Source organism: Danaus plexippus, chromosome 25 (assembly GCF_018135715.1).
Source record: "Danaus plexippus chromosome 25, MEX_DaPlex, whole genome shotgun sequence".
Classification (NCBI taxonomy): domain Eukaryota; kingdom Metazoa; phylum Arthropoda; class Insecta; order Lepidoptera; family Nymphalidae; genus Danaus; species Danaus plexippus.
The window spans coordinates 4,790,715-4,814,714 of record NC_083553.1 but is presented as its reverse complement, the minus strand read 5'-3'; the positions used below and the strand labels follow the sequence as shown (position 1 = coordinate 4,814,714).

The following is a 24,000-nucleotide window of genomic DNA, read 5'->3' as shown; positions in this document are numbered from 1 at the left end:
CGTTGCTATAGCAACCGTGTCAAGTTTTTTAATGATGGCCATAGAATTTTTTATTAAATCGATACCTTACGCTAATGTCATATCGATTTTGTTTTTTTATTTGAGTAAGAAGGAAATTAAAATGCATCTCAGATATGATAAAATTTATTTGAGATAACAGTAAATTAGTAAATTTTATTTAAATGTAATTGCCGTCATAATCAAGCGGCCTAACACTAAAACATATATTAATCAGTAAATTCCTTAAAAAGGGAATTGTTATTGACGATTGTGCGCTTTACATGAAAACCTAATTTATAAGGTAAATATCTCAAATTAAGTACTAAATTAACAGAATAAAAACATTAAAAATAAACTTTTAATGTGGTTTATCACAGCTTTTTTACATATTGGTAATTTGAAAACACAGATTAAAATTAGTCATATAATTGTAAATATATAACAATTCATACAAATTTTACTTACATAACATTACTATAATTAACTTCAATAAAAAAATAATAAAAAATAAAAAAAACATCACAGCGCTATAATATTTAGATATTAACATTCAAGTACATTAAACTTTCTGAATGCATAATAGACATTTTAACATTACATTTAAAAAGCGAACTAGCGGGAACATTGAGAAACCTTCTAAGCTGCGAAGGCACTTGAACATTAGTTATATTTGTTTAAGGTAAAGGTGGATGAATCTTCTTCCTCTCGTCTTCTTCTAAACGACCCTGATCCAAAGATGATGGTGTTGGAAGACCGCAGGGCAATTCCAGCATGTCTGATTCATGAGTCATTATATGTTCAGCCTCCACTATATATAAGGAATTTTTCATTATTCTCAATTATTGAAATTTATAGAAATGTATTTTATACGATATTGCAATCGCCCGATTATTTTCTTTATTTTTTAAATAGGTGTATTAAAAGGCCAACACCAATTGTTTTAAGCATAATAAATTAAGACATTTTGACTTATGTATTGTTAAATTAAAACACTTACTTCTAATACGATGTATTTTGTTCCCATATGAAAGATCCCAATAGTAGAGATTTACAAAAGTGAGAGGCAGTAACGGAAACAGAAAATAGACCCTTTTTGTTCTGCGAAAACTGGAACGTAACACGTAAAAAATTATTGCTATATGTAATATGCATTGACATAATAAAAATAAATTTTAGTAAGTAATATTTTTACCTGCTGGATTTAATTTGGTTTCACAATAATATTAGTGAAATGTATATAAATAAGTAATATATCTCACCCAGTGAATAAGCCTGTACCAGCAGCAATGTAAAACATTGTATACCAAAGGAAAAGATCTCTGTTCTTCGCGATTTCCATAGCCCTTTGCCTCTGAGCCATCTGATTCCTCATTTGTATTTGCCGTTCCATCTAAAAAATGAACATCATCCGTTTTAAATATTTTTATTTTATATGAATCAATTCTATCAAAAAATATTTATATCTAGAATCCATTTTTAATAAAATTTTGTAGAGATATTCCAAAAACAAATTAATAAAAGTATTTTTTAAAAGTCAATAACAGTCTATAGATATAATTTTAAAATTATAATGATGATTTTCAATGTATAAGGAAGTAGGAGAAATTACCCAAAATAAATAATAACATTTCCTTAAAAATATTGGTATACTTCTTTATGTTTTTTTAAATGGATGTATTTATTCTCCTGTCCTTGTATCCATAATTCATTCATTCAAATTGAGGTCATAATAATTATTATAAGTTTTATCATTGAAATTTGTATACATATATATATGAATACAAATTTATTATATGTGTGTGGGGGGGGGGATGTATGTGTATCATACTCTATGTCATGAAATAAATTAAATAATGACTTTGAGGTAGTGAACCACTGTTTAAATAAAATAACATATATTAGATTTAAATAAAAAAAAATATTCAAAGGCACCATTATACCAGTAGTTATCCAAGTAGAATAATAATCTTAAAAGTTATTTGGTGTGATAAATAAAGCTAACTACTATTTTTAGTCATTACTTACACTGATCTCATTTAAGCTTTGAAGAAATTTTTCATTTTTTCTATACTGGTCTTCCAGATTAATGGAGATGTAATTACCCATTTTCTTTTAAATATCTTTAGAATATAAGATAATAAATTAACACTTATTTCAGAATAGATAATCACAAAGATGTATTTAAATAGCAAATAAATTCAAGGTCTTAAACAAAGACAAGGTTTCTTTTTTATTGTATTATTAAATATAACACTTTTTGCTATTTAAAAAAAATATATATTTTTTGTTATATCAATAAAACTTCTTGTAGCCTAGCCTTCTCAGACCTAATATTGACGTACTAGGTATATTGACATACGACTTACGGGCGTGCAAGAGTTGCTGTATGAAAATTAAGAATAAAATAATAAGCATTTTTATAAAAAAATACAAATTGTTCACGAATTAAAACAAATTACGATGCTTCTTTATGAGTATTTAAATTATTAGTACTTCATTATGAGTATTTGTAATAATAACAAGATATAGTGAAATAAAATCGATTTTAAATGTACATCGAGTTACCAGAACATCAATAATAGTACAGTAGCGCGAGTAGCAAACTCTGTCAGAAACGTCAAAATTCCCGCTCGTTTTGTTTTACAAATCAAAGATATACAAACACATAGGAATTTTTAAATATCTAATAGTATCTGGCCTTTAAACAAAATGGGTATTTTAGGATTATCAAAGTTGATTGCAGATATTGCTCCAATGGCTGTAAAAGAAACAGAGATAAAAAATTATTTCGGTTGGTGTTCAGCATTGTGTAGTAATTTTCTGATGTGGTTTTATATAAAAATATTAATGATAATTGTGTTAAACAGGTAGGAAAGTTGCCATCGATGCATCTATGAGCTTGTATCAATTCTTAATTGCTGTAAGAAGTCAAGGTATGTTTTTAAACTAGTCCCGTTTCTCTTTAATTATAATACAAATAATAAGCAATACAATCCGCTTTTATACTAAAAATACATTAAAAGGTGCGTGATTAAATCTATGAAGCTTAAATTATTCTTTATATAGATCTATATAATGATATTTTCTTAATTATAATTTTTTATTATTGAACGGTAACCAGGCGCTCAGCTGACGTCCGTTGATGGTGAAACAACATCACACCTAATGGGTACATTCTACAGAACGATTCGTCTCATAGAAGATGGTATCAAGCCTGTGTATGTCTTTGATGGTAAACCGCCTGATATGAAGTCACATCAATTGAACAAGAGGGCCGAGAGACGAGAGGAAGCTGAGAAAGAACTCCAAAAGGCTACCGAGGCTGGTAAATAATGATATTGATATAAATGTCTCATATACATCATTATGTCATAATTTTTAGTTAATCAAACTTTAACCATTAAAATTTAGAAATTTTGTATTAATTACCAGTGTTATTAGAATTTGTATATGAGTAGAATACACTATATGTCACAGCTATGCCTCAGAAAACAATTAAAACAACCAAAACTTTATAAAATAAATAAAGCCTATTTTTTTTTACTTCAAGATAATAGTGGCACATGTACTGTATCAAGTAATCAAGGGCCAAAAATGTCTTTAACCTCGCTGCCTCTTGGTAATTCGTAGTCTTAGATTACTGGATCAATTAAACATAGCTTAGAAACACTCCAGGGAAACTGGCTTTTAAAGAAAAAATCTCTGCGTAAAAATTGGTTGATCTGTTTAAGAGCTATGACGCAAACAGACAAACATACTAGAAACTGCCAACGACCATCCTTTTACATCAGAAAATAAAAATCAGAGACTTAAATCTCGTCTGTCCGTGATCACTGTTGCTGCAAAAATAACCGAGACATGGAGATTTATTGATATAAAATAATAAAAAAATATATGGTTACTATTATCCACATTCTTTGGATGTATCCAAAAACATTGATTTTATTTAAGGGAATAAAAATTCTCTCATATGTATATAGAATCTATTTAGGTAACACATAATATTTCCCTGGTAAAAAAAAAAAATATGTAGTGCCGGATGAAGCAAGTGCGGGTATCTTTGGCAATTATTTTGGAAGGTTCATTGACCTTTATATCTTTACTAACTATTTTAAGTAGAAGCTGTGTATCTATCCACTATTTTGTGACATCATATTGGTCTTGGCTTTAGCAAATACTGCCTTACATAGTATTTCTGTCGCTGTATAATCTGGGTAACATATATGGGTATTGGGTATATATAAATATATATGTATAACATTCCAGGTGACACGGCATCTATAGACAAGTTCAACCGTCGGTTGGTGAAGGTGACTCAGCAACACGGCGCCGAGGCTCGGCAGTTGTTGAAGCTAATGGGCATACCCGTGGTGGAGGCTCCGTGTGAAGCTGAGGCACAATGCGCTGAATTAGTGAGCATATATATGTGACTTAATAAAACATATATTTTTCTTATCTATTCATTATATAACAAAAGATACTTGTAACATATACACGCTGTTGTGTACTAGTTATGCTTGGTCGGTGTTGCTAAATAACATGTCCAGAATAATGACCATTTTTACATATGTCGGAGTAGGAGCAACCGGGGTTTTTAAAAGAGTGACGTCAGCATAATTGACGTCACCGATGATTTTCTTTAATGTCGTCAGGATCTCAGACTTCTGAAGGTAACCTCGTAGACGGTTTGACGAATCCCTTACTTCGAAGAGGTCCGATCCCTGCAGCGGCTCGAGCTAGACTCCCTGTAACACACACCGAGGTGATCTCGGGCCCCCCAGTTGGAGGGGTCCCAGTAATCTGTACTCTCGCCTCTATTTATACCAACCGACACTCATTGTTGTGACTACCCTTGCCTGGTGGCTCCGCAGGTGGTTGTGCGGCTGACACCTGATAATTTCAACTACCCTCAATTAGTAATTATTCAAATAATAAAAATTGCTCCGATGTATATAATATTCTGTCATAGTCTTGCTTCTTGCCACAATACATATATAACGAACTTAATATGGTTTTATTGGATACTACACATGTGTTAATGAATTCGTTTATGTAATAAAATATATTGATAATAATGAAATATCTTATTTAAGTTGCTAATATATGTTATATATGTATCGGATCTATTACAAATTCATTGTTTTTAAAGGGACGCCAGCCTCTCTGACGTCACTAATGTCACTTCTTCCAGTACGTTCCATGATATTTTAAAATGCAACTTCAATTCTTCTAAATGTTCTTGTATTTCTCGAAGATTCTTCATAGTCACATTCTTCAATCGGTCGCACTCCTTGAACTCTGCCCTCGTGCGTCCAGACGTCATATTTATACCAGAATTCAAACGTAGTTCTATTCTCCTTTTAAACAGTCTTTGATTTCGTTTTACTTTTACCGATAATTATGAATACTAATAAGTTCTTATAATATATATATATTATCTGAATAATAGCATTGTGGTTGTATGCATATGTTCTCAACAGATTTCAAAAACGAAGGAGGTTACCAATTAACCTGTATTTTATTTGAACAAAACTTAATTATTCCAGGTCAAAGGTGGTAAGGTGTATGCTGTAGCCACTGAGGATATGGATGCTTTGACCTTCGGAGCGAACGTGCTGTTGAGGCACCTCACCTTCTCCGAGGCGAGGAAGATGCCAGTACAGGAGTTCCACCTGGACCAGGTGCTGAGAGGATTGGAATTGGAACAGACAGAGGTCGGATCAGAATACTAATAAATTTAGCAAAAAATCTACTTTTGATGAACAATTACACAAACAAATATCTTAAGATATTTTACTATAAGATTTTTATACATGTTTGATAAATCTAACTATGGGTTATTTTATTAATGTAATTAACATGTTCTTAATATCTTTTCCAAAAAAAAAGCTAAACATTTTACATGTATTAAAAGTAATAAAATTAGTCTATATTTTTATAGTCACTTCCATTTTGTTGTTTTGTTGAACGCCTTTAGATGTTACAAAGGTATTTTTGAGTTGAAATTATTTGGATTTTGGTAATTAATGGGAGTAAATATATAATTGTAGTCCCTGCACTAATATTTCTCATCTATTGAGACTTACGCAAATGTAACTGATGACTTAGTTGCCAGATCCAGTTTGTACATAACACAGATGATATAAATATCCAAAGATCTATCCGACAATATCACGACTAAAAAACAGAAAATACATAGATACAATGCACATTTTTTTCTCAAACGAAAATGCTCTAAGTACACTATTTAAGACTATATATAATATTTTAAATAAAATATAAATAGGTCAAAAATGAAGAAATTAAAATATTGTTTCGCGAGATATCTGACCACTGCTATCTCGTGTGCATCCTGTCAGTCATGCGGGCAATGGAGATGGTTTCAAAGAGTCATTTGTCGTATATCTTCTACCTTATATAGAAATTGTATATATAATTTTTCTTTCGTAAATAAAAAAAATAAACTAACAAAATATTTTGGCTTGTAACAACTCTATATCGAAAAAATTCAGACAAAATACTAATATTGTGACCGAAAGTTTTTCATACTTACATTAGAAAACATACTAAGATATAATCTAAATGATCTTTTTAGTATGAAAATACAACATTTTTCTTTATATTTTCTAAATATATCCGACAATTAATAAAACTTAGTTTTGTAATTTCAGTTCATTGACCTCTGCATTCTGTTGGGTTGTGATTACTGCGGCTCCATCAAAGGGATCGGACCGAAACGGGCCATCGAACTCATCAAGCAACACCGCAGTATAGAACAGGTTAATTGTATTAACTATAATAAAAGTATACTTAATAGATATCTAATTTATATATTTTTAATAAAATAGTTTGATTCTCTTCCAGGTCCTTCACAATATCGACACAAAGAAATACAGTCCGCCGGAGAATTGGGAATACGAAAACGCTCGGAGACTGTTCCAGCAACCAGAAGTTACCGAGGCGAAGGATGTGGAGGTATTATACGTCAGCGGTTCCTAAACTTATTTTTGTCTACCCACTTTGAGAATAAATTATTTTTTACCCCCCTCCCCCTTATTAAAACTATCCTAGCTAAATGAAACTACAAATCGCCCGCGACCTCTACAAAATACCTACATTTTTTCTGTGTCTCTTACCGAACTTACGCCTTCAGAGCCCACGAGGGGGCGTAATCGCCCACTTTGGGAAAGGGATAGGTATATACTAATACTACATATTTATCAACCGTTGAACAGTTAAAATGGTCGGATCCTGACGAGGAAGGTCTGGTGAAGTTCCTCTGTGGAGATAAACAGTTCAACGAGGATCGCGTCAGGAACGGGGCCAAGAAACTCATGAAGGCGCGCACCGGAACCACGCAGGGCAGGCTAGATGGATTCTTCAAGGTCGATGAACACTTATATTTTACAAGGTTTTAAAGTGGTAGAGCCTAGCTGTGGTCATTTACTACAGCCAAAACCTGGGCTGGCTCGACCGGGGAAGTACCACCCTCTCACACAAGAACCCTCTCTCTCTCACACAATCAAGGTTTTCAAGACATCCGCATGTTCAAAGTCGCGGAAGTCGCGGATGTTCAAAGGAGAAACGGTGACTACTGCCCATCAAGTAGTGGACTATACTCATATATATATATATGTATATATATATATAGTCGACTTAGTCATAGACGATAGACGCGCAGGTTGTTTTTTAGATGTTATCTGTCATAGGTATGACATGGTACGCGGAAAACGAGACGTCACAATTATTGTACGTGATCAGATGTTAGCCCCCAAGTACATTTGCGAGCACTTAAACTGGACCCGTCGTATTGTCACTGTTACGAGTTTTTGTTATATATTAACATCAAAAGTAACCAGTTTTTGTTGCACTTAGTGTACGTGACCTAACTTATCTCCACTACGCCAAGATTCTTGAAAATTTACACAAAATAAAGCTTATATTTTTTGTTAAAAATTGTTGTAAAAACAGAAATTAAATAAGTTGTACAAACTATAACTACTAAATTAATTTAACATTCCAGGTGTTATCAACAACACCAAACCCAAAAAGGAAAGCGGAGGAAGATAAAAAGAGTGCCAACAAGAAAGTTAAAACAGCTGGAAGGGGGCGGAAACCGAAATAAGACTTTAACCGACTTGATAATAAATAGTGTTATGTTTAAGGCCCATTAAAACTTATTAATATGTTTGTTGAAGTTAGCACATTTAAGAATAATTTGTCAATTCAATTGAATCAAAACATATTTGTCATCAATAAAAGAATGTTTACATGTATAGGTTTTGAACGAAAAAGTTAATACAACCTAAAATAATAACAATCATCATCATCATCATCAGCCTATCGAAGCCCACTGCTGAGCAAAGGCCTCTTCTCACATAGAGAAGGTTAGAGCATTAATCACCACGCTTGCTCAAGACGGGTTGGCGATTTCAATCTTATAATTTGAAATTATAAGACCAGGTTTCCTCACGATGTTTTCCTTCACCGTCCGTCAGTGGTGTCTAAATACTCTAAGAAAGTACATATGACTCGGAAAAGATCACATTGGTACTTGCCAGGTTTCGAACCCGCGCCCTCACATATGAGAGGCGGGCCGTTTAACCTGCAGACCACCACGGCTTAAATAATAACAAAATGTCCTTATATACTTTCTGTTTGTTTGTTAAGAAATATTTGATATTGGAAACTATTCATAATTAATAGCCATTCCACCCCTGAATAATAACTGAATAAACTTAATATTTCACTTATTTTTAAATATATATATATATATATATATATATATGTGTGTGTGTGTGTGTGTGTGTGCGTGTGCGTGTATTCAACATTACTGTCATTAACTATACATTTATGTAAGTAGAATTCAGTTCATAAAATTCCGACAATGGATCTAAAAGTCATTCACTTAGAAATATATAGAGAGAGGAGCTTGGACGGTGGAGGTGAGCGTTTAACGCGCGTTAGTTAGGGGCCCCTTAAACCTACACCTGGGTCGCAAGTCCCGGGCACTGTTGAAGCTCTACTCCCTGCAACGATGGGCCCGGCACCCGCACGTGATTCCATGGAATGCATTGCAATAAAAATTTCCACCAAATAAATATTACATACAATAAATAATTCCTAACCTACTTTAACTTTAGCTCCAAGACATGCGATTTTTTTAAAGAGAAAAATCTAAACGCTACGATTTCTTCGTAAATCACATTTCTATTTTAAATTTCGAATGAATAATGTTAACCGGACATGCTCATTAAACGGTCTCTCCCCTTTCTCTGTAACTTCGTTTTTGAGGACACGTAGAAATGTGTTAAATAAAATTTTTAATTTTTTTATATATTTATTGATACTCGAGATACAAGTTCAATACGTTAACAATAGTCAATACATTTAGCTATAACAAATAAAATATTAAGATCAGTTTCAACATCTAGATAATTATTTGTCTTTTTTATAAAATTTTATAAACAAAATAATTTAACCCAATAAATACATTCGTGGAAACGTCATTTCATACTGAATTTATTTCAATTTTAAAACATTAATCGAAATGCCTCGCATCTGTATGTTTTTTTTTAAATTTTAGTCAAAAATAGGAATATTTGTGAAAAACATCACGTCACAGGTGATGAATAATTTTTCTGCGTTTTAATGTATTCCTGTTATTTATTTCACTTAAATTTTATAGTTTCTGTAAAAGTATAAATTTTGAAACAGTTAAATATATGCAACAGAATCCAAAAAAGTCATCGACCTTTCATCTCAATCATATATTCATCTAAACCAGCCTTTCCCAAAGTGGGCGATAGCGCCCCCTTGTGGACGCTGTAGGCTTAAAGGGGGCGGTAAGAGACAGAAAAATGTAGGTATTGTGTAGAGGTCTGGGGTGATTTGTAATTCCACTCAGCTAAGATAAGTTACAGTGGTTTTTTCAGTAGGTGTAAATATAATTTATTCTCAAAGTGGGCAGAGACAAATAAAGTTTGAGAAACCCTGATCTGAATATAATATGTATGTGCATTAGAAGTTTTTCTTCAGGAAGTGGATCAGTCCGTTGGTGGAGGCGTCGTGTGAGGTGACGGCGGCGCCCTCTGCGAGTTCCGGCTCTATGATCTTGGCGAGCTGTTTGCCGAGCTCCACTCCCCACTGGTCGAACGAGTTGATGTCCCAGATCACGCCCTGGGTGAAGATCTTGTGCTCGTACATAGCTGGGGGGTCACGTGACATTTATTAACAAACAAAAAATAACGTATTCTCTATGGTGATATAAAATTATTAACTAGTTTTGTGTGTGAGTATGTGTTCGTATGTGATTGAATTTTCCCGCATATGGTAGTATATGAATGTGTGAAGCAGTTTGAGCCTGTGTGTGTGTGTGTGATTGTATGTATGTGTGCGTCTGTATACAATTCTATATAAACATATTTGAGTTTGTGTGTGACGCATTACTTAATAAGATAATCACCAATAAGCGCTCCCAGTGTGAAGGGTGTCACTTTCTTAACTACGATAGAGTTCGTCGGCCTGTTTCCCGTGAAGACCTTATGAGGAAGAATCTTGGAGATCGCTTCCGGTGCCATGCCGGACTTGACGAGCTCCGCTTTAGCCTGGGAATGATTAAAAATTTATTACTAGTAAATATAATGAAAAATTATCAACCGGAAGAGCAAATTAATTCACGATAAATCTGTATGACATCTATTTTATATCAATTAAACAACCATGTTCATAATTTAGTCATTTTGGTACTAGAATGATCTTTTACGTCAAATAAATATAACTTCAATTTGTTTTTAATTAAACTGATGATGAATTATTAATCCTTGTGATGATTACTAGAAAACACTCATAAAAAAAAGTAATTTTCTCTCAATTTCCATTACTAAGCGAAGCGAGCGCAACGCTGTACTGGCGACTCAGGTCATTTATCCGCGAAGATGATCTCGGCAACCGAATATCCTGGAGTCGGGGTATTTTTGTTCCATAGCACAGTTATCTAGGCTGGTTTATCGAAAAAAAAATTATCGGACCACCAATTTCTATTTTAGTTACGGAAAACTGAACCCATGTCCAATTAAAACCGGGCTTCACTCAATTGCATCGAGAGCTTTACGAAGGAAACGGGATAAATGCGAAGGTCCATCTCCTAGTATTAATGGAGAATATGTAACAATTAATTAATATGGTGATTGAAGCTAACCTCATCCGGCGTCTTTCCCTTCATGAGAGCCTCCGTCTGCGCCAGGAAGTTGGCTAACAGGATCTTATGGTGGACGCCTGATGAGATCGGGTTGTGGCTCTGCGCTGGAGCGATGAAGTCACAGGGGATCAGTCTGTAACGTAACGTGACATTGGCGAAATTTATAAGAAAACGAGATTTATAAGAGAGAGAGAGAGAGAGATTCGGTAACAATGAAGGTCACGTGATTATTGTTAAATTTAATAATGTGTTGCAAATAAGAACTCGTTAACAAGTCTAGACTGGTCGATCTATATATGAGTCTGGACTGGATATAATTATAGATTAAAATACTATAACTACATCTGTTTGTTGATTGGTTGTTTTAAATATGGCCTTCATACGTGCAAAGCCGTGCAAACTGCATGTGTTTAGTGTCGTATATAATGCGTCATCTGTCACATATCCACGTGACTACAGCACCTGGTGCCCTGGTGCACGAGCTGGTAGAAGGCGTGCTGTCCGTTAGTCCCCGGCTCGCCCCACACTACCGGCCCCGTGCTGTACTCGGCCCGCAGACCGCCCCTCGTCACTGACTTGCCGTTGGACTCCATGTCACCCTGCTGGAAGTACGCCGCGAACCTGCGATGATAGAAACAGATATTCAATTACAATTAGTTCAAGTTATGGTCATTTGGAGTTACATATACATATGTAGTATTTATTGACGACAAGAAAAATATTTTTTCAAGCATTAGAGAATATAGTGTTACAAGTGGCGCCATCTTTTGCTAATTATAAAATACTATAATGCTTGGAATTATTTTCATGTCTGATAGTAATTGATTATAATATTGAACCAGTGTATTTTTGTAATGGCAACATTTAAGTATCAACCTGTATTTGTAAACTATAAATACCGGCGACAGCAATTTTGTAGGACATAACTGGAAGTAACGCTGAACATTGAAAAACAAATCTAAAACGGTAACTCGAGCAATAGTTTTACTTTGCAATTTGTGAAAAGTACCTACATTGTACTTAAGGTAATTTTATAAAATTGATAAGAAAAATATATAAAGCGAACCCGCCTGATGCAACTAGTATATCACCTGTGTAAGTATTGGTCGTAAGGTAACAACGCGTGTGTCTCGGCTCCATAGAAGTTTCCATACCACACTCCAAGAAGAGCTAATATTACTGGAGCCTGAAATAAAAAAATAGCAAATATATATATAATTAAAATAATACGCCTGAAATAAAATAATAGCAAATATGCCTAATAGATGAAACGTTTGAAATAAAAGGCATTTTAACAGATACATACAAAAGCAGGTTAATTTAACTGATGAAACTTCTTATACGGATAGATTTGAAATAACTTTTTCACATTCAATCATAACTATAAAGATATAAAATAAAATTATATTAACAATGAAAAAAATTAGAAAGATATATAAAATACTTACATTCTCTTCCAAAGGTGCGCTCATGAAATGCTTATCCATAAAGTGGGCGCCTTCTAGAAGTTTCTCGAAGTTGTCGAAGCCAATGTATAGAGATATTGACAGACCAATCGCAGACCACAAGGAATATCTGAGAATGAAAACAAATATTTACTTCAATAACTATATCAACTATGACAACATATTGTTAACTATGTGTACGAGCGATATCATTTTTAAAGAAACAGCTTAGCCCATACAAAAAACAATTTTAAATAAACGCTAACAAAGTATTAAATAGGATTTCTTTCCTATTGGAAACGTATGTTATATATGGAGAGATGTTAAAACTGGGTTCTTAGGAAAATCTTTAGTTGTTAGGGACTGACATATGACAGACAGACTGACGTGATTTAATTATTTCAGGTATAAATAAAAACTATTGTCACCGCCGACAATTTGTGTTTTTGATATTTTTTAACTATTTTCTTTTCTCCTAGTTATGAAAAATAACAATATAACAAAATTTTTAGGGCTATTTTGACCCCCCTAATATACATGTATAAAAGCTTTTATAATCATATATATATATATAATCATATACATATATATATATATGTCACGTATATATATATATATATATATATATATATATACGTGACATACAGACACATTTCTTATGATAATAAATATAAATAAAATTAACCTTCCTCCGACCCAGTCCCAGAAACCAAACATGTTTTTGGGGTCAATGCCGAAAGCGGTGACCTTTTCTCCATTGGTTGAGAGTGCTACAAAATGCTTTGATACTGCTGACGGCTGAAACAGAATAGAGGTTTTAATTAAATAGGACATAAAAGCACAAATAAAAGTTAATACACACACATATATATTATTAAAACTTTCCTAAGTAATTTAAGAATATGGAACTACATGGAACAGCATATATACATACATCTTTGGCTGAGTTCAGGAACCAGTCCTTGGCAGAGGTGGCATTGGTGATAGTTTCCTGTGTGGTGAAGGTTTTGGATGCTATGATGAAGAGGCTGGTCTCCGGATCCAAGCGTTTAAGGACCTCCGCCAAGTGGGTACCATCTATATTCGACACGAAGTGGACCTGGTATATTAAATAATATATATTAATTTTTTATCAATGCATTTGTTCCTGTTATAATACTTTTTTAATATAGTTATACTTGCTCGGTATTTTTAGATAATATGATGTCAAGTGTAATGTAGGTAGATCACTTTATATAAGGTTCCGTCATTCAGTCTTGCTACTTAATACATACATACCGAATTTAATATAGTTGTATGGAATACCACAGATAATAAAAGTAATAATGTTTCTTGTAATAAAATTAATTAATTATAGCGATTTCAGTGTAAGTATGAAGATCTTAAACACATGCTACTGTTAAAAACAAATCATTTGATTTTTTTTTAATTTTTGCTTTTTAAATTCTGATTTTTATTCATCAGATATTATTATGTGTACTAATATCTCGTTTATCCTATAGTCTTCATACCTTGAGATGCTTGGCGTATGGCTTTAACGCCTCCGTCACCATGAGAGGTCCAAGGTCTGAACCTCCGATGCCAATATTGATGACATCGGTAATACTTTTACCGGTATAACTGGAAATCGAATTAATCGCTTAATTATATTACTTTGTACATGGATTTAAAAATCTAAGCAATATTTGTGTACTTTCTTAAGTAATTAATTTGAAATGTTCAGAAACAATGTTGTTGGAAGGACACGCTGGTGTTGATGAATTTTTTATGATTTATTCTCTATTTTTAATTTCAATTCCAGCATTGTTTTAATATTGATTATATAAGTATGTGAATTTACTAGGCTCTTTTCAAATAACATAAAAATATATAAATTTTTTTCATATATTTTTTAAACTTTTTTAGTTTGTATAATCTATGTACCCTTTCCATGATCCGCTGATGACCTGATTGGTGAATTCCTTCATGTGCTGTAAAACACTGTTCACATCAGGCATTACATCCTTGCCATTCACTAGTATGGGGCGATTTTCTCTATTACGGAGTGCTATATGCAGTACAGCTCGGTCTTCTGTGAAGTTGATCTTTTGACCTGTAAAACGATATCTCCATTAATCGTTGTTAAATTTAATTTGTACAACATAATTCTTTTAATACTTGTTTTTATTATTAAATAACTACCAAATTTTTTTTGCATACATATGTATTTTATACTATAAATCTTCTCAAACCGCTTCTCCTGTATGTTTTTCTAGTATACCAGACTTATAATGTTTGATTCTACAAATGACTTGAAATATATGAGAACAAAATTATTAAATCATTATATTAAATGATGATCTTCACTTATAAGCTATCAAATAAAATAATCTTTTACTTCATACACCACGAACACGACATCTCGAACTTAATTCAAATTATTTACTGTTATTTTCCTGTCAAATTTACCTGAGAACATAGCATCTCTAGCCTGTTCCACATTCCTACTCCTCGCCAGCTGCATCAGAAGCCCCAACACTGCATCATTAACTCTGTTCTTTGAATAGTCTAACAGGATCTCACCATCGTTGGGTGTTGGGATGCAGAGGCTGAGTTAAAAATACAAACATTCACATATAATTGAAACTTCTTAAGTTATGTGGTTCAAAAAAATCTCATTAAGGATTTAATTATAGATTTATATACATATCTATGTATTATATAGAAAATATATATGCCGACATTTCATAACGTTAAAAGTAATGACATTGCCGTGATCTAAACGACCTTTTGAAAGTATAACAAAGTATACAGGCACTATAATTTTAGTTTCAGTTAAAATTATTAAAATTCAAGTAATTGTAATTTATTTTAATTAATTAATTCAACTTTAACTAAAGTTTTAATTATACTCACCTAAACTTCTTAAAGCGATCCGTATCTTGTTGGAACAGTTGATAAATATTAATCTTCTCATTATTCGCAGAGTAATAATCTTTCAGTTTTTTATACACGGGGTCCTCTAGCAAATTCACTTTGGGTTCCATTTTTAAACAAATTGTCTTTATTTGCAATGAACTTTTCCGAAACTGCCGTATCAACAGTGTTGATAACGTATGTCCGTTTGACATTTCAAAGACTCTTGAAGGTTGTTTGCGTTTAGTTTTTGCTTTGGATGCCATATAATATATAAATATGAATAAAAATTAACTATTTACTTGTAAAAAGGTGATCATTATCATTTATATTAGGTATTTTACTTTCGGATTGAAAAAACAATTCTAACAATCTTTATTTGATCTTATATTTTCTTTGAATAAAATATCAAATAATATGGAACTGTCTAGATAACATATATGTGAATATTATACTATTTATTGCTAATTCTATCGTAATATATTGGTTTTAATTTATTTTTTAAGATTTTTTGTCATACATTTGCAAGCCTAAAGCAAGCGAAGGATCTATTTCAGATTCAGAGTACACTTTCGTTACTAATCCGCGTCAAATGACATAGAAAAAGGAATGAAAGAAAAAACTGTCTTTATTTTAATAAACTTTCTTAGCACCGACACGCAAAATTTCGACAAAAATATAAAAGATATCCTAACATGTCTTTATACTGTTACAAGTTATATACAATATAGTTCTTAACATCTACATAATAAAGGTTATTATTGTTGGTATCCATATATTAATTAAATAAACAAGACAATTTAATCAAAACATATGACAGTATTGGTTTTAAGATATATCTTCATACATTTCGTATTTACGCTATCTCCATGGTTTATAACAATTGATATTCTATAATGTTAGCTATTACAGAGTAATAAAGACGCGTTTCCTGTGCAGGGCCACAGCGACCGCCAGCCACATGAGAGCCGCGGCTGCGTTCGCGGTGAGCAGCTGAGCGTGGATAGGGGAGGGGAGGTGCCAGTGGAGGGGGAAGTGCTTTTTAAGCAGCTCACTCCCGACGTAGAGGAAGAGCGCGTTCTGACCTGGAAGTGAACGGACGTTAGTGAAGCCGAATTATTATTATTATAATATAACCCTAAATTTACTACTAATAGTAATGATGACTATTAGAGTCGATGAAAATTAAGTTTTTTTTCAATTTTAACTTTGTATCATTCTTCTTATATATGTTATAAACAAAATTCTACCCGCATAGTACAGGGGTCGTCCACCCCACTTGTTCTTCAGATCAACCACGAAGTACAAGATCGCCTGGATGAAGAAGGCCATCGATGACGTCACCAGGCAATACGACACAGACCACAGGTTCTTGTTGACGGGGATGTACCCGCCCTCCGAAAACTTACAGAGCAGGCCGCCCACCACGCCGAACATCACAGACCAGAAAACCCAACGCATGATGCGGGCTCTGAAGGAAAATATATACAGGGTGATTAAATATTGTATTTAATATTCTTGATTCTTAATAAAAATTTCTCTCTTTGATTATGGCATTTTTGAAACGGAAAATTTAAAATTTGACTTGTAATATATTCTTATTTGACCTGTCTATCTACTTACAAGGCATTAATATAAAAAATACCATAAAATAATGTATGTACCACAATCATTTTACCCAATTGATTACCATAGACAAGTGAATGGAAAGCATTTTTCTCTAGGACAATATCACTAGTAGACTTTATTTCTTCTCTATTACCATACTATGTGACAGGTTAGTAAAATTTAGACGTACCTGGCATGGTTATACACGAGCATGATCCTGGCGGCGTGGGCCCCGGCTTGGACGACCAGAACCCCGGACAGTATGCCCAGGATACCCTCAGGGTCGTGGGGTAGCTGGGTGCGGTAGATGCTCTTGAAGGTCCCGTGCTGGTACAAATGATTCGGGCCGAGGATGAGCCTGTTAAATAAACATAGGCGCTTAGAATGTTAAAAAATTAAAAAAAAATCCTTGTAAAATATATAAATATTTAACTTGGTGTTAAAAATATGTACGAAAATCGTCATGAATCATTACGGTTGCTGGTTACAAGCCAGTGACGTATTAAGATCACGTGACCACCCACCACCCACGCGACCCACGTGGAGGGGGGGTTCAGCGCTTTGGGACCCGTTTATAATTAAGACAAGTTTTTCATATACAACAAATCTTATTTAAAGTTAATTGAGATATTACTTATTATATATACTTAAAATATGTATGGTTATCATATTATATATTAATTTATTTTACCATAGATATGTTTATTATTCAAATTTAATTTGTAATTACCTGTCAATATAACCAGCTATGCCACCTGTGCAGTTCTGGAGGGAGAAGTCCCCGGTCGCTGTCCTATGCAGCCCCCCGGGACCCGAGTACCCCACGGGACACCCGGGGGCAGCGACCGTCAATGTTATACACAGCTGTGGAAATAATGAACGTAAAGTAATCATCGTCGACTGGCCTCTAAAGATCAAAGATTTTTTGACTTATATGGACCTTTAAGATTTATCCATATATAATTCTCGACATTAAATATTTTTGTAGGAAAAGATGGCGCCACTGTCAAGTGTTATATAAATGTGATGTTAAATACAAACGCTCGTTCAGTCGAGTGCGACACAATGGCTTATCAGGTAGAGCGTCTGAAAAGCTATAGTAAGGAGAAGTAAATGTCCAGGGTCACTTCCAGTTATGTCCTACAAAATGGGTGAAGCCAGTATTTACAGTTTACAAATACAAGTCGATACTTAAATGTTGCCATTACAAAAATACACTGGTTCGGTATTATAATCAATTACTATCAGTCATGAAAATAATTCTAATGATTATAATATATTATGATTAGCAAAAGATGGCGCCACTTGTAACACGTGGGTGCGAATCCTGTCCGAGTCAATCTTTGTTTATTGCATGTTTTCTTTGAGTTTTAATGAAGAGATGCGATGCTTGTACCTGTACAGCTACCATCAGCACGGTGGCCAACCACTGTTGCCAACCGGCAGCGATGTCACGGAACAGCGACCGACCTGCAAACCAGTCATTTTGTACATTTAGTTAGAAATATTTGTGAAAATTCATATCTGAATTAATTTTTATTTTGATAAGAATATTTACACATTGGATCTTAGTAAGACAATCTTTTTTCATTTAAAATTCATTACGAAAAAAAAAACAATTTTGTGTTTGGGTTGTCATACAGATGTTTATGTTAATGTCAGAAATACAGATATATATTTATAGCAACAAATAAATTTATGAAGAAATTTAGTAATACACACACACACACACACACACACACACACATATATATATATATATGATTTCCTACAAAAATATATATATATTTAAAAAAATTATCTACCTGGTATAATATTCTGGCTGGTCCTCATAAAAGCACACTCCAAAGACCCAACAATCAAGTACATAGCAGCGAGTCGCTGTAGCACGCCCGGGAACCGAACGTAGGACCAGTTCGTGTTCACTGATCCCAGGCAGATGCCGATCAGGGACAGAAGAAGAGACCTCCTTGCGACCTGGTGCGTTCAATGTTACTTAATTTACGCCATCTTTCTTGTTGGTAGTATTAATTAAGTCTAATTTCATGGAGGACTCATGATATCAGCTTCAGAATGTTTGGTGGAAATATCCTTTACTGCAATAAGTCAGTAAGTATCGTTCGGACGGATTTTAAATAAAATAAAAATTATTAGCGACAAATTAATTGTTATTCCAATCATATATCGTAACATAATTCGTAATTATATGACACTTTATTACTGTGCTATCTACCAATGATAGAATTTTTCTCAAAATGGAAAACAAGTTATTGAGATTAGTGACATCGAAATGACGGACAGACAGACAAACTTCAGCTTCATAGCCGAATATATGTAGATTATATATTGGAAGCTGCCAAGTAGCCGAAACGTCGGGAGTATCTTTTCACAAATAGTTATAAAAACTTTTATTAGTTATTAGTTTAATTTCATTGAAAACTCGCGAAAATCTTAGATCGAATTAGTTTATTTCTAACTCATGGTATATGTCAGAGATTCCCAAATTTACTTGTCTACGGCCCACTTTGAGGTATTTTTTTTAGGGCGCCCATTTCTCCGCCTATTGAGAAACCAGTATAACTTATCCTAAGCTAACTGAAATGACCACTCAGCCCCGACCTCTACACAACGTCTTATCTCTCACTGTGGGAAAATTTGGTCTAAACGTTCGAAGGCTGTTTGTAATGATACAATATTTCTTAATCACTCTTATTTTTACTCGATTTTTTACTCGATTAATACAAAAAAGAATGCTTAAAAGTGCTTAAGGATCTAACAGTTTGTAATTCACTTGCGTGATCTATAATATTGATAGGCGCCATCTGTTGGAGGCGAATGGTAAATAATGGTATATAAATTTGTCCAAGCCGTTACTAATTTTGTATATACCGACATTAAGACATTTTTAGCATATATTCCTGCTATATTTGTTTTTTTTTTTTAATCTCTTGTCTAATGTAAGGTATACCTAATGATACAACTCCATGTCAGAACAGCTCTGGAAACTGTCCTGGCAAGTTGTTTCTGCCCTACCGAAGTAGTTTATTGTCATGTAAGCTTTATGTTTTCCCAAAAAATAAATAAACGTCATTGCAGCCATACCTGTCCAAGCGCGTTGACCCTCGGCAGCGAGGTCCTCAGCCTGGCGTTGAGGGACAACACCATGGCCTCCCCCATTGTGAACGCGAACCATGGGAATACCAAGTCCGCCACCGTCAGACCGTTCCACACAGCGTGGGAGAAGACCGCGTAACCCCCGCCACCAGCGTTCACGAAGATCTGGTTATGAACAGCTGACAGTTGTATCACCAAAACAAACACACCTGATTGTTACGTACGCGCTACATGTTATAAAATAAATGAACATCGCCGGGGCGACATCCTTGTATGGATAGAATATCATATAACGAGTGACGCCGCTGACTCCGCAGAACCAACACCAAGCCGTGTGAACCAGAAGATTCCTGATACCACACAAGCTATGGAATGGTGTTGCTATCCTAGCATCGGGGCAATCATGTAGTCTTAGGTATAGGCTATGAGTTTTAATATGTGATTCTTATTATAATATACATATAAGTAAGTTTCGTAGTTTTCCTGGAACCTCCGGTTGCCACCCTATATAATTTGATAACGTCTTTAAAATCTCAAATATTGCTGGCGGGGATTCATTCTATGGGTGCGCCGAGTGAGAGAACATTGCAAGCAGGAACTAGAAGTTTTAATGTAAGTCTTCTACTGTGAAGTCTGCGGTAGTATATTTAAGCAATCTATAATAATAATCTATTAAATCAACTAATGTTACGTGCGACTTTGTTTCTAATTAATGGCGTACACTTAAATTGATATGGAAAACTTCAACGCCATCTGTCGCCTGTGATAGATAACTTCGTATAAAATACAACTTTCCCGCCGAGTTCTTGAGTGGAGCGGACGTTATTATTGAACAAATTCCAGCCTATGTTCTCCTGATGTCTAAGCTGCATCATTTGAAAGTTTCGTCGAAATCGATAGAGTCGTTTTTACGTGACTTACAGACTTCGTCATTGATAATATAAAGTAGAACATATAAATTATGTTTTGTCACTATTTAGGCATTATTTCATAGTATCAAATAAGTAACATTTTAATTGGTAGTAGCTATACTAAGATATATTATTTTTATAGTAATCACTTTTATACTACAGCCGCATCGTTTATTTTATTGAAATTCATATATTTCGCTGACTGTACATTTAAACGGGTTTAAAATTATGGTAGGGTGACCACTATTTAGTCGAATTGTGAGAAAAGTTTAGCTTATACCTAAAACACTATCACATTATTGCACCTGAATGTACTAAAGGCAATTTTTAATTGCCTAAACATAAGTAAAATTATCTACCCGCATAGGAATATTTAAATTATGCATATTATTATAGTTCACGTATTTTTCCTTCACGCTTAACACGTGTTTGTATCGTGACTACATACGGAGCGTTAAAAGTTTTTCATTGATATATCTTCACATATTATTAAGTTTAAGTTATTGATTGAGAAAATTTTTATATAGTGTCGATACTAAGTTGTACTGAACATGCTGTATCTTACTACAGGTTCGTTGAAACAAACTAAATACGACTAGTAACCAGTTTACATTCAGAAGCCTATGTCAATACTGACATATATATGTATTTGTTTAAGTATATACGGTCATACCATAAGTGCTATCGCGATCCCTCTGAATATATCGAGTGACCTCAGCCGTGACCTTGTCGGTGACCTTGGGACGCTCGCCTCCGTAGTCAGCACCCTCGTCTCCGAACCCAGTTCATTGTCCTCCCTGGTGAATACAGCGGGTTATACACTTAACATATACAGGCTGTTTGAAGAGAGTTTAATTTCAGCATATACAGGCTCATTCAATAGGAAAATAATAATTGATAAGTACAGAGGTTTTAATAGTTTTTTTTTTTAAACAAATTTAGTTTAACATAATTAATGACCAGGAAAAATACAGCAGAGTGTAGTCCAAGGATTGTTATCAGTAAAAAAGTTGTTTTATTGTCATGAGAATAAATATATTTCATTGATATTGTGTTGAAATGAACAAATAAATAAATAAATAAATACTACATAAATTTATTACCTTGCGAAATATCTGGCATAAAATCTACCAGCGACTACTCGTTTGCCGATACCCTTGATAATATACCACAGTGTAGCCATAGATAGTAGTACAACAGCTGCGGTCAGTATCGGAAGGTAGGCTGCATCTGGTTCAGCGGTCATCCTCGGAGTACATTCATCCTTCGTCAACTCCGTCACATTGATACTGTACTGGCCAAATTCACCAAACCGATATGTTCCTATTAAACAAAAGGTGCCTCTATCATATCATAACAATATGATCTAGAGCTTTTTGATTTATGGAAAATTATCTTTGCAAGCAATGTTAGCATTTTAACATTAACTTATACATACTTGAATAATATTAGTGTAAATAGTACAGATAAAAAAAAAGTATATTGATGGACTTAAGGTCGAAGTTTCATTGAACAAGCAGGTTTTATATTATACTTATAAATAAAAATTTATAATTTAATTAAGAGTTACTGAGGAGATTTATTACTGTTTATGAATAATTATACAAAGATATCAATTTGCAAATATAAAGTAAATGTATTAATCTTATATGGTTTAAATAATATATGTTTTGTATGTCTAACAAAATGTCTCGGTTAATATAGCAAATTGAATTGCTTATATTTTTTTAATCTTAACTTTCTGCCATTAAATAACACTATATATATATATATTTTTTTTTTAAGTATTAATATCAAAATAAAGCTTCCAAGTGTAGATCTGTTCAGTTGAGTGCAACAAAAATATAGATAAAAAAAGATAAAAGATAATAAAATCTTGTTTACATCGAAATATAAATCCGACAAAGGATATTGTTACATTATTATTAACGATTTTATAAACAAAATGGTTCTGTTTTCATACAACACTCTAACAAAGACAGTGAATCATTCTAATCATTTCACCTGAACATATTTATAGTTAAATGAATATTGAGTATGTTATATCGTAATATTAGCAGAATAACCAGTTTCGCGGTGAAATATTAACAGCATTATATCCATACCATTACATATAAGTCCATTGGCATTTTTAATAGCGTAGCGCAAAGAACTCTCAGTTTCGATCACAACAGCGCCGGTTGACGATAATTTCTTTGTTTCCAACAACATGCAATCCTCACAGACTTCATATTGGCTCCAGAAAGTAATTTTCTCGTTTGTTATAATCTCCAAACATGCCTGATCGTATTTCAACGTAGTACCATTGCAGTCGCGCACGAATGCGCCGACGTTTTTAAAATTACCTAACATTTTTCAATAAATCTACATTTACTTTAAATGTTTCGAATTATAAAATATATAGTTCGTGCACAATAGCGAGAACACAAAAATAATCAGATCAGCAGAAATCTGACAACGTAAATAAATGATTCATAAAAGGAAGAATGACATATGACAACAAAATAGAATAACTTACTGACAGATGGAAATTATTTAGTATAGACTACAGAATAAAATGATACTTCGTGATCAAAACAAAATAAACATGTTACAGTGATATTAGCAGAGGATACATAATATATTAAATTTTATATTTATATCGTTTTTCATTTATTTATTACAAAGCATATTACAAGCATGCATAGGGTTAGCTGACAACAAATCATCAAACTGACCGTCTGATTGTTTGCCACCGACGTCGTTAAGAAAAAAAAGAAGGTTAAGAAAATCAACAAAACAATTAAAGAACTAATATTTAAAAAAATCTTGTACTGTATTATTGTTC

The 24,000-nt window shown here is 33.5% G+C and overlaps 4 protein-coding genes across 4 annotated transcripts; 1 reads left to right on the top strand and 3 right to left on the bottom strand.

Moving 5' to 3' along the window:
• Positions 1-128: 128 nt before the first annotated feature.
• LOC116775113 (plasminogen receptor (KT)) lies at positions 129-2,318 on the bottom strand. The gene is made up of 4 exons (XM_061524577.1): positions 2,026-2,318; positions 1,260-1,390; positions 998-1,107; positions 129-808 (listed from the first exon to the last, which is right to left on the bottom strand). The coding sequence occupies exons 1-4, from the start codon at positions 2,104-2,106 to the stop codon at positions 675-677; spliced, it is 456 nt and encodes a 151-aa protein (XP_061380561.1). The 5' UTR covers positions 2,107-2,318; the 3' UTR covers positions 129-674.
• Positions 2,319-2,596: 278 nt separating this feature from the next.
• On the top strand, positions 2,597-8,276 carry LOC116775315 (flap endonuclease 1). Its single transcript, XM_032668193.2, has 9 exons — positions 2,597-2,791; positions 2,868-2,933; positions 3,122-3,325; positions 4,267-4,412; positions 5,547-5,714; positions 6,672-6,779; positions 6,865-6,975; positions 7,236-7,385; positions 8,024-8,276. The coding sequence occupies exons 1-9, from the start codon at positions 2,710-2,712 to the stop codon at positions 8,123-8,125; spliced, it is 1,137 nt and encodes a 378-aa protein (XP_032524084.2). The 5' UTR covers positions 2,597-2,709; the 3' UTR covers positions 8,126-8,276.
• Positions 8,277-9,519: 1,243 nt separating this feature from the next.
• Positions 9,520-15,766, bottom strand: LOC116775314 (glucose-6-phosphate isomerase). The gene is made up of 12 exons (XM_061524756.1): positions 15,541-15,766; positions 15,094-15,233; positions 14,569-14,737; positions 14,157-14,265; positions 13,580-13,744; positions 13,331-13,443; positions 12,649-12,775; positions 12,292-12,386; positions 11,663-11,821; positions 11,201-11,333; positions 10,466-10,607; positions 9,520-10,208 (listed from the first exon to the last, which is right to left on the bottom strand). The coding sequence occupies exons 1-12, from the start codon at positions 15,753-15,755 to the stop codon at positions 10,021-10,023; spliced, it is 1,755 nt and encodes a 584-aa protein (XP_061380740.1). The 5' UTR covers positions 15,756-15,766; the 3' UTR covers positions 9,520-10,020.
• A 384-nt stretch (positions 15,767-16,150) lies between these two features.
• On the bottom strand, positions 16,151-23,654 carry LOC116775461 (heparan-alpha-glucosaminide N-acetyltransferase-like). The gene is made up of 10 exons (XM_061524612.1): positions 23,279-23,654; positions 22,277-22,496; positions 21,847-21,970; positions 20,251-20,427; positions 18,954-19,125; positions 18,545-18,618; positions 17,879-18,012; positions 17,339-17,506; positions 16,791-17,011; positions 16,151-16,625 (listed from the first exon to the last, which is right to left on the bottom strand). The coding sequence occupies exons 1-10, from the start codon at positions 23,523-23,525 to the stop codon at positions 16,447-16,449; spliced, it is 1,716 nt and encodes a 571-aa protein (XP_061380596.1). The 5' UTR covers positions 23,526-23,654; the 3' UTR covers positions 16,151-16,446.
• Positions 23,655-24,000: the final 346 nt, after the last annotated feature.

Coding starts and splice junctions, on each gene's coding strand:
- LOC116775113 (XM_061524577.1), bottom strand. CDS start 2,106: ATGGGTAATTACATCTCCATTAATCTGGAAGACCAGTATAGAAAAAAT. Junction 1,391..2,025: donor AAAGCTTAAATGAGATCAGT/GTAAGTAATGAC, acceptor TTCATTTTTTAG/ATGGAACGGCAAATACAAAT. Junction 1,108..1,259: donor GGTACAGGCTTATTCACTGG/GTGAGATATATT, acceptor GTTACGTTCCAG/TTTTCGCAGAACAAAAAGGG.
- LOC116775315 (XM_032668193.2), top strand. CDS start 2,710: ATGGGTATTTTAGGATTATCAAAGTTGATTGCAGATATTGCTCCAATG. Junction 2,792..2,867: donor AGAGATAAAAAATTATTTCG/GTTGGTGTTCAG, acceptor TGTGTTAAACAG/GTAGGAAAGTTGCCATCGAT. Junction 2,934..3,121: donor AATTGCTGTAAGAAGTCAAG/GTATGTTTTTAA, acceptor AACGGTAACCAG/GCGCTCAGCTGACGTCCGTT.
- LOC116775314 (XM_061524756.1), bottom strand. CDS start 15,755: ATGTCAAACGGACATACGTTATCAACACTGTTGATACGGCAGTTTCGG. Junction 11,334..11,662: donor CTCGTGCACCAGGGCACCAG/GTGCTGTAGTCA, acceptor GTTACGTTACAG/ACTGATCCCCTGTGACTTCA. Junction 10,608..11,200: donor AGGGAAAGACGCCGGATGAG/GTTAGCTTCAAT, acceptor AATCATTCCCAG/GCTAAAGCGGAGCTCGTCAA.
- LOC116775461 (XM_061524612.1), bottom strand. CDS start 23,525: ATGTTAGGTAATTTTAAAAACGTCGGCGCATTCGTGCGCGACTGCAAT. Junction 20,428..21,846: donor GGATCGCGATAGCACTTATG/GTATGACCGTAT, acceptor GTTCATAACCAG/ATCTTCGTGAACGCTGGTGG. Junction 17,012..17,338: donor CTCGTGTATAACCATGCCAG/GTACGTCTAAAT, acceptor ATTTTCCTTCAG/AGCCCGCATCATGCGTTGGG.